The following is a 10,258-nucleotide window of genomic DNA, read 5'->3' as shown; positions in this document are numbered from 1 at the left end:
CATCTACAAAGCGCTGATTACACCGGTAGTTCTCTATGGGCACAAATCATGGGTTTGCCTTCAGAGGATCAACACACCCTTTGAGTTTTCGAACGGAAGGTGTTGCATACCATCTACGGAGGAGTTTAGATAGACGACGGAACGTGGAGTGGGGAAATGAATCACAAGCTGCATCATCTGTTAAGAGAACCAACCATCATCCACACCGCGAAAACCGAGAGGCTACGGACACGTCACCAGGGTGTCCGATAACAACCCGATAAAATTGGTTCTCGAAGTCAATCCGACCGCTACAAGACGACGTGGAGCACACCGAGCGAGATGGATCGATCAAGTGGAGGGCGATCTGCGGACCCTTCACAGAGTGCGTGACTGGCGACGTACAGCTATGGACCGAGTTGAATGGAGACGACTTCTACGTACAGCAGAGGACGACACTCAGGCCTTAGCCTGACCGGTAAGGTAGAGCAAGTTAGGTTCCGAGCGTCTGCCCACCAAGGAGATGCAGCTCAAATAGTTTCTGTTCTGGCGTCTAACGGGTGAATAAGAAACGCTATATCGCCTCAGCTATACCTAAGATGGCAGGCCCACCAACGCGACCCCGGTAAGGTAGCTCGTGAAAGCCTTTCAGCACCACGCAAAATTAAGTAAGAACAAGAAAATGCGAACGATACCCTCAGAAACTGATCTGGCGACGAAATAAGGACTATGATTGGAATCTTGGTACCTACCTGGAAAATCAGGACCTTGAATAAACCTGTACTAGTGAGCCTTTTGGCTCGTGAATTGCAGTAAGTTGGTGTATGCGTGCCTGATATTAAAGAAGTGCGGTAGCCCAAATCTGGTGACAAAACCGATGACGTGCGTTTTATGAATTCCTGGACAAGCTCTGAACACGACGTTAGGATTGTTTTCGGTAACGCCAACGCGCAGATCGGGAGATAGGTATTTTTATATTCAATAAGAGCCTTCACTCCATCACTAACAACAATGGCCTGAGGAAAAAAGCGAAGATGGCTAATAACAAGACAGACAGCTCCCACCCTGTCGCAGGCGACAAGGTCGAAACGCCCTCAACGATTCACAGGAACATTAAAACATGATTGTGTGCGTGTGCACGCAAATACGTACACGGAAATTGTAGCATCACACGTTCACTCATTCATGTTGTTGTTCCCTGAAGTCGTTCGTGGCGCTAGTGTGCTTATAGCTCCCAAAGTATATGGATCAATAGGGTAGATGTCTGTCTTGTTATAAGCCGTCTTCGAAATAAGTCAACTTTGCTGCTGCCAGAGGGATGGTCATTAGCAGCACCTACTTTTGCGGAGTATCCACTAAGACACTTGGACACACCCAAATGATGAAGTTTGCAAGCAAATCGACTAGCTCGTAATTAGCAAGATTCGAGCTCAGTCATCAACTGTGTCGGACTCTACGAACGAGTGGTTTGAGTACCAAAGTGGAACGACGAGAAGGATATTGTCAGAAGCTAGATGCTGGTGTCGGGGACTCGGCAGAGCAGGGAGCGATATAGTGATGCAAGAGTAGTCGAAAAACGAATCCACCGCAAAAACAAAAGAGCGCAAAAGGAAAATGTGATTACTCATGCGCAAGAGAGTATGGAGCAAAATGATATGCAGATGTTTTACGCAACTGTCATTGGCGTGCGGAGAAAACAGCACCTGCTCACGTTATGTGCAACAACCGCGATGGAAATTTGCTGAGAAAACAATGGTGGCTGCCAGGAGGAGTGAGCACTTCGAGGAAGAATGGAAGTCCAATAGACAGTATTCCAATCGATAGCGACGGACAGGCAGTGGAAACTCGAATGCTAGACGAGGTCAAGACAGCCATTAGAGGGCTGAAGAATAACAGCGGTGATGGGAAGGATCAACTGCCGGTCGAGTTTTTCAAGCAGAAAGAAGGGAAGAGGAAGAACTGTCTGCTGGTTGGCTGCAAATTTTCTCGATTTTTCTTAGGCTAACCAAGCAAACAGAAACACGTGGTTGATGAACAAATTGAGATATGAATAATAAAAAGAAATCCACGTGCTCCAGTGGGAATCGCACCTACAACTCCCTATTCGCTAGACGGGTGTTTCCTCCAAGTTACGGAGCCACTTGACCATCTCCGTCCCCTGAAGGCACAGAACTGAACTCGATTCCACTAATGCACATTGCTTGATCCTTTTCACAATCCAAATCTCCTTCGAATGGAATTACATGAACTGAACATCTACAAGTCTCTGTTGTGTGCAATGTGCATGTATGTTAGAGCGGGAGAGGAACTATTTTTTGAAAATTGTCGTAAGCTTCGGGCAAACATGAAGAGGAACAAATCTTGTGCATTAGTGGAATCAAGTCCAATTCTGTGCCTTCGGGAGACGGAGATGGTCAAGTGGCTCCGCAGATTGGAGGAAAGAAGTGATATCTTTTCATAATTCAAATCTTAATTTGTTCATCAAACACGTATTTCTGTTACGTGTATAAATGCCTGTTGCTCTGATCTCGCTGAAATTGTTTATTTGCAAAATTTTAACGTGGAATGGGAGTTTCAAGGTATTAAACATTTTAATGGTTACATTAAAAAAGTGATAACAACAATGATGAGCTGCTGAAGGAATTTTTGACTTCTTTTTATCAAATTCCATGTAAAATTTCTAGAAAACTGTAGACGAAAATTCCGCACGATTTTTTGTTTGATATTTACAAGAAATAGAATGCAAAACTCTTGGAATTTCTTCAAGATTAATGAGCGTATTTTCACAAATTTATTATCTAATATTCTAAGCAAGTCCGTGTATTTTTCTATAAATAGATTTTCTATCTATAGATTATTTAAATAATTTAAGAACATTTAAGAAAATTGAAAAATAAGTTTCTCTCAAAATTCTTGTTAAAATTTCCCAATGAAATGTTTTATCTATAATGGGGTTCAGTTTGAATAAATGGTACGTATTCTAAGCCAAATCGAAGCCCAGAATACCAAAGAATTTTCTAAATTCCGCTAGAAATTCTTCAAATTCTACCGAAAATGTTCAAGAATTTCTGGGAGAAATAACTTGCATGTTGAATTAAAAAGATTCAAGTAAAATTCAAGAAATTTAAAAGTCAAAGATTGTTTTGCAACATTTTTTTTTACTTGTTTCACATTTGTAAAGTGAAATTTAGTTGGGGCCCAAAAATGTGGGGCCCAAAGCCATGGCCCTGGCCCTTCCCTAAATCCGACCCTGAACTGGAGGGAGCGGTAGGGAGAGCTGGTGTGTAAATGAGCGGAACCTTTGTCAGGCGATCGCGCAATACTCAGACTTTTTCGGTCGCTTACTACGGCCATGAATCGAGGTCGAAGAGCCTTTGGAGTTTTCGAACGTAAAGTGCTGCGAATACTCAACGGTAGGCTTGAGGACAGCATCTGATGGCGTCGTATTGTACCAAGTATATTAAAGAGATTAAGATATAATGAGATAGTGAAGCGAATAAAACGTGGTAAGATGCGATGGGCTGGACTCGTAGCTCGTATGCTGGAGAAACGACAAACTAAATCTATATTCAACAGAGAACGAGGAAAGGGGCGTTAGCATCGTGATAAGCCACGTCGGCTTTTTGCAGTACAGGAGGACCTAAGGATTTTGAACATTTAGGCCCTAAATTTTAGGGCGACTGGATTGGCCCAGGACCGAGATCAATGGATGCTATTGTTGCATTCGGCGTTGACTCACTGCTACAAATTGTAGCTCATTAAGTATCAAGCAGGCATTGAAGCAATTCACCTGGAATGAAAATCCTAAAAAGTGCTAGCAAAACATTCTTATTTATTTCTACCGAATTTTTTTGAAGATGTCTTCGAGCGCTTTTTACGGAGTTCGTGGGAAAATTTCATAACGAATTAAAATTTTCTGGCTGAAATCTCAGAATGATTGAAGAATTTTATGACGATCTCTTGCACGAAATTTATGCGAAATCTAATTAACATTTTCGGTCTAAATTTTAGAGAAATATTGTGTCGATTTTGAGTAATTTTCGTCCTGAGTTAAGCAAGTAATGAATAGCAAAGTTCCTAGAAAAAAAAAAGTTTTGCTGAAAAGCAATTCTTGTAAAAATCGACTGTAAATTCGTTTCAAAATGTTTTCTGTGTAACTTGAAAATGAAATTTTGAAAAATTATTTTGGTACTACGACTTATACAAAAAAAAACTGTGGAACCGTGTGTGGATTGATACTGTGAAAATATATCTGAATGAATTGAGCAACTATAAGAATTAGAAAAATACATAGTACATTTTCAAGCTGGACCAATTTTATTTATAAAATATGAAAAAAATGATGGCTTAAAATGTACAACTTATGAAAATTTGAATAACTAATCGAATGCATAGAGTTACACTAAACAACCTAGCAATAATAGCTCACGGATCGCGAACCACCCCATAACCGAACAGAAGATATTCGCACTATATCACACATGGAAAGGCACACGTTGATAAGTTGACACAACGTCAGCGGGGGCACCTTTTATCGGAACGTCCACGAATTGGTATGCAGAATATGTTCGTTGTTTACCCATCCTGATAATACAGAACTATGTGGGATATATGCCCTATGTAGCGGAAAAGTGAACATCAAACGAACCCCTAACGGTGTAGCGTGCTTTCGATCTAGGCAGGGCAATCGAGTTAAATTCTTAATTCAAATCATCGTTCAACCAGAATCGGTGCTAGAGCTGCTAATTAGATTTTATGCCCCTTTAAATATCTGGCTCAAAGACGATTAGGAGGAAAGTTTCCTTGAATGATTGCCCGCGCTTCCGAAAGCCTGCTGTTGCGACAGCTCACAGTCCAAAGTGGAATAAAAAGCTTAACTTTACAGCTCATAAATCCTCCATAAATATCACAAACCTTTTAGCGGGATATAATGACGCACCGAGGCGAGAAAAAAGTAGAACAAATCTCCGTCCGACAACAAGTGCCGCCGAGGGAGCCGAACTGTGCTGATGGATGAACGGGAGTAGTGCTGACGCTGAGGAAACGAGAAGTCAATGAGTGGTGTAGAAAGTTTCGAACAAGCTGTGCTTAGTGGGCCAGAGGGCCTCAATGTCTGTTGCTCAGGCGAAATGTATCCGATTGGGCACTGAGTCTTTATTTTGAGTTTCTATGCTTTTGGGCCTCAAAAACATACACATGGAAAAGAATATTTTTTCGGATATGCTAGGTCATCCAAACTGTCTTTCAGTTTACATCATGAATCTACGGGTGTAAAAGTAACTTTTTGCATCATTCAAAGCTCTGATATGCACAGATCGAAAAAAGAGTGTAAAGTTCTGTGACATATGATGCACATAATTTGAGCGTGGGATATCACAGAATTTTACATGACATATCATGTAAAATTCATGAAACATCATGTAAACTTCCATTATATGTCATGTAATTCAGCATGACTCTGACTTTTTACATGACATATAACGTAAATTTACATGATATATCATGTAAACCATCATAACATTAAGTTTACATTACTAAAATTAAGTTTACATGACGTGTAAATGTCATTATTTTTATCTGTGTGTAATCTACGTTGTCAGGTCATTCGGCCGAAGGTCATTAGGCTGAATGATCATTAGGCAGAATAGTCATAAGACCGAATGATTATTGGGTTTTTTTTTTGCCGCTATATCCCCACTGGGACAAAACCTGCTTCTCCGATGATTTGTTCCAAGTGATACGTCTGTTTGTCTGTGGTAGAAGGTTATTACATATTAAGAAAGGAAAGTATTATTTTATTAGTTATATTAGTAAATTGTAGGTCAAAAGTACCCAATAAATGAATAATTCTCGGAAATTTGTTCCACAGATCACTAAAAAATAATGTTCTAGACCCTCCAATAGAGGCACGGTAAAGGCTGGGTATGCTGCGCAATTCAGATCCCATTGTGATCCACTAGCCTCTGCCCAGCAACTCCTATCCCTACCTCCACGCGGAACCGGCCGGAAACTATGAGCAACCTTAGGGAAGATCGGCTAACCAACCCCGGTGGGAACTTTGGTCGTAGGCTGACAGGGAAGGGGGGGGGGTTTGCTTCGGCAAACCTGAGCGTTTGTTCTCCAGGAGGAGCGGCTCACAACAGCGTCTGATCCCCATGTTAGGGGCGGCTGATCTACGTCCGAGTGCCAGGGAAGGACTCTAAGCTCAACTGTGCACTATGGTCCTCCGAAAAGTAGGGGGTTGGTGTCAGGCCCTACGAGCCAGCCGTAAAAAACCATTGTAACGGAAAATCAGCAACAGAGTAATACGAACCGAGACCAACGGCAACGACCCCAGCGAACAAAAAGGACTTGCGATTGGAAACTCGGTACGTGGAACTGCCGATCTCTCAACTTCATTGGGAGCACCCGCATACTCGCCGATCTACTGAAGGACCGCGGGTTCCACATCGTAGCGCTGCAGGAGGTGTGTTGGACAGGATCCATAGTACGAACGTTTAGAGGTAATCATACCATCTACCAGAGCTGCGGCAACACACGCGAGCTGGAAACAGCTTTCATAGTGATGGGTGATATGCAGAGGCGCGTGATCGGTTGGTGGCCGATCGACGAAAGAATGTGCAGATTGAGGATTCTTCAACTTCAGCATAATAAACGTGCACAGCCCACACTCCGGAAGTACTGATGATGACAAGGACGCATTTTACGCGCAGCTCGAACGCGAGTACGATCGCTACCCAAGCCACGACGACGTCAAGATCATCTTAGGAGATTTAAACGCTCAGGTAGGCCAGGAGGAGGGATTCAGACCGACGATTGGTAAGTTCAGCGCCCACCAGCAGACGAACGAAAACGGCCTACGGCTCATTGATTTCGCCGCCTCCAAAAATATGGCCATACGTAGCACCTTTCTTCATACCGCCTCCCTTATAGTTATACCTGGAGATCACCACAGCAGACGGAATCTCAAATCGATCACGTTCTGATTAACGGACGGCACTTCTCCGCCAGTATCGACGTCCAGGGCTTAACGTGGCGCCTACATCGACTCCGACCACTACCTAGTGATGGTCAAACTGCGCCCAAAACTCTTCGTCATCAACAATGGTGAATGTAGTACAGTGAAAGCAGCCATCAACGTTGCAGCCGAGAGCACCATCAGGTACGTGGAACGGAATCGACGGAACGAATAGTTCGACGAAGAGTGTACGGTTTTGGAGGAGAAGAACGGAGCGAGGGCGGTAATGCTGCAGCAAGGGGCTTGACAGAACGTGGAACGTTACAAACAGAAGCGGAAACAGCAGACCCGCCTCTTTCGGGAGAAAAAGCGCCGCCTGGGAGAAGCGGAGTTTGAAGAAATGGAACTGCTGTGCTGTTCCCAAGAAACACGGAAGTTCTATCAGAAGCTCAACGCATAACACAACTGCTTCGTGCCGCGAGCCGAAATATGCAGGGATAAAGACGGAGGCCTCTTGACGGATGGGCGTGAGGTGATCGAAAGGTGGAACCAGCACTTCGATCAGCACTTGAACGGCGTGGAGAATGTAGGCACGGGAGCCCACGGCGACGGAGGAAACGACGACGACAGTGCAGCGGAGGACGGAAATGAACCAACTCCCACGCTGAGGGAAGTTAAGGATGCCATTCACCAGCTCAAAACCAACAAAGCAGCTGGTAAGGACGGTATCGCAACTGATGGGCCCATAAAAGTTGGCCACCTGTCTGCATCTGCTGATAGTCAGAATCTGGGAAACCGAACAGCTACCGGAGGAGTGGAAGGAAGGGGTAATCTGCCTCATTCCCAAGAAAGGCGACCATTTGGAATGTAAGAGCTTCGGGGCGATAATTATTTTGAATGCTGACTACGAAGTGCTATCCCAGATCATCTTTCGTCGTCTGTCACCTAAAACGAATGAGTTCGTGGGAAGTTATCAAGCCGGCTTCATCGACGGCCGGTCGACAATGGACCAGATCTTTACCGTACGGCAAATCCTCCAGATATGCCGTGAATACCAGGTCCCAACGCATCACCTGTTCATCGACTTCAAAGTGGCATACGACAGTATCGACCGCGCAGAGCTACGAAGAATGATGGACGAAAACGGCTTTCCTGGGTGTGCAAAACTGCGTAAGGGTTTCGGGTGAACTATCCAGTTCATTCGAATCTCGCCAGGGACTGCGACAAGGTGACGGACTCTCATGCCTACTCTTCAACATCGCTCTGGAAGGTGTGATGCGACGACCCGGGCTCAGCAGCCGGGGAACGATTTTTACAAAATCCGGTCAATTTGTGTGCTTTGCGGACGAATGGACATTATCGCTAGAACATTTGGAACGATGGCAGAGCTGTACGCCCGCCTGAAACGCGAGGCAGCAAAAGTCGAACTGGTGGTGAATGCCTCAAGAACAAAGTACATGCTGGTAGGCGGAACCGAACACGACCGGATCCGTCTGGGTAGTAGCGTTACGATAGATGGGGATACTTTCGTGGTGGTGGAGGAATTTGTCTACTTCGGATCCTTACTGACGGCTGACAACAACGTGAGCCTTGAAATTCGGAGGCGCATCATCAGCGGAAGTCGGGTACGATTTCCACAAAATCCGGTCAATTTGTGTGCTTTGCGTGGTCTGACTGTTGGTGAATGTGGCAAAAACAGGCGTAACCGAATACGACCGGGTCCATCTAGGTAGTAATGTGATGATAGACGGGGATACCTTCGAGGTGGTGGAGGAATTCGTCTACCTTGGATCCTTACTGATGGCTGACCAAAATACACAATTTCCCCTATCTTCACTTCAATTTATTTTGTTTTTATTTCAAAGTATGCAATATCTAACATCGACATAAAATTTATCGAAAGCTTTTTTTTTTTGATGATTCAGTGAAATCCGGGCACAGAATAAAGTCAATAGACCTTTAAAATAAACTGATATCTGAGAGCGGTAAGCCTTCTAATTTTACAATAAAATAGTTGGTCCCAAAGATTGTGAACCCCTGCAGTAGACTAATGCGACATAAACAGCAGAACAGAACAGGAAAAAAATCTGTTGTCGAGAAGCATAACCGTGCCATGCAGCATTCTTTTTGCAGAAAGAGAGCAGAGACTGGTGCGACTGCGAAGTGTTCTTGTCGCGTTCTTGTGTAGTATAACTGGATGGCGCAGCAAACCCGCAGCAGCCAAGGCGCTCGCTCGCATCGGCACTACCACCGAATCAACGATTTCATAAAAGTAAACGAGCTGTAAAGCGGAAGTGAAGTGATAACACTTATTCTTTTTAAATACTGCTGCTTGCTGCATTGTATGGCCGCCCGAGATGGGGAGGTTTTTTTTCTGTTGCTTCTTTGCTTTTAAGATCTTGAATTGCTCCCCAGTTGGGCGGCACACGAGAACTCTTTTCTTGAGAAGCGATTTCGATGTAGGTTTTTCAGCGGAACTAATTTTCTTACGCGAGCGGATGTAATTTGGTGAAAGTGAGTGCCTGCAGGTAATCGGATTTATGGGCTACACGTGGTGGAGGAGGTTTAAGAAATCAAATAGTCAGGATGTCCACGCTTGGATGAATCGAGATATTTTTGTTTGCACTTACATCACTGCTTCTAGCTGATTGTTGTGAGTTTACGGAGACTTCATTCTCCACAGGCGCTGCAGTCGTTGTTGTCGTTGTGGTTGTCGTCGTCGTCGTGCTGGTGGTTGTGCTAGTTGAAGTGCTTGCTGTACTACTGCTACTGCTACTGGATCCTAAGGTCGTGGTAGTCCGATCTGTTGATTTCGTGCCACCTCCCAAGGATCGGACATCGTTGAAGGTGAGACTCCTGGAGCGAATCTTGTCCACAATCGCTGGCTGATCTGGGTCTTGATCGCCAAGACCCAGTCCATCCCCAATTAGGGCTTGTGCCTCTGCCGAAGGACCATTGCTTCCGGCTAGGGCAGCCGTGGATGTGCTTACGAAATTTGCTATAGATATCTGGTTCTGACAGAGGATTATGAACACCGAACTGATCAGCAACGTCAGGTACAGCTTGTAGGATTTGATCATCCTTCCGACGGACTGGCTAAAGGAAGCCGTTGCGGGTGCGTTGGTTGAGAAAGCGTTGATGGGCCAATGGTGGCGTCGGAGGCCACTACTGGCTAAGGTATTCGGCTGTATCGTTAGATGCACGAATTAATTGTTGGTGATGGTGGTAGCCTGTTCAGGCTGCTTTCAATGCGGCTATGCAGACACATTGATACCTGTGGATGGAACAAAAAAAATAAGAATGTTATCAGCAAAAGATCTA

General features: G+C 44.5%; 1 protein-coding gene across 1 annotated transcript in view; it reads right to left on the bottom strand.

Moving 5' to 3' along the window:
* Window positions 1–10,258, bottom strand: part of LOC109416235 (galactosylgalactosylxylosylprotein 3-beta-glucuronosyltransferase P) — a gene marked incomplete in the record, with an annotated part of 233,330 nt that overhangs the window by 15,165 nt on the left and 207,907 nt on the right. Inside the window, 1 exon segment of the mRNA XM_062859426.1 lies at window positions 9,650–10,211. Coding sequence (XP_062715410.1) covers window positions 9,650–10,017 — 368 coding nt within the window.

Source organism: Aedes albopictus, chromosome 3, assembly GCF_035046485.1.
Source record: "Aedes albopictus strain Foshan chromosome 3, AalbF5, whole genome shotgun sequence".
Classification (NCBI taxonomy): domain Eukaryota; kingdom Metazoa; phylum Arthropoda; class Insecta; order Diptera; family Culicidae; genus Aedes; species Aedes albopictus.
This window is presented reverse-complemented; position numbering and strand designations above follow the sequence as displayed.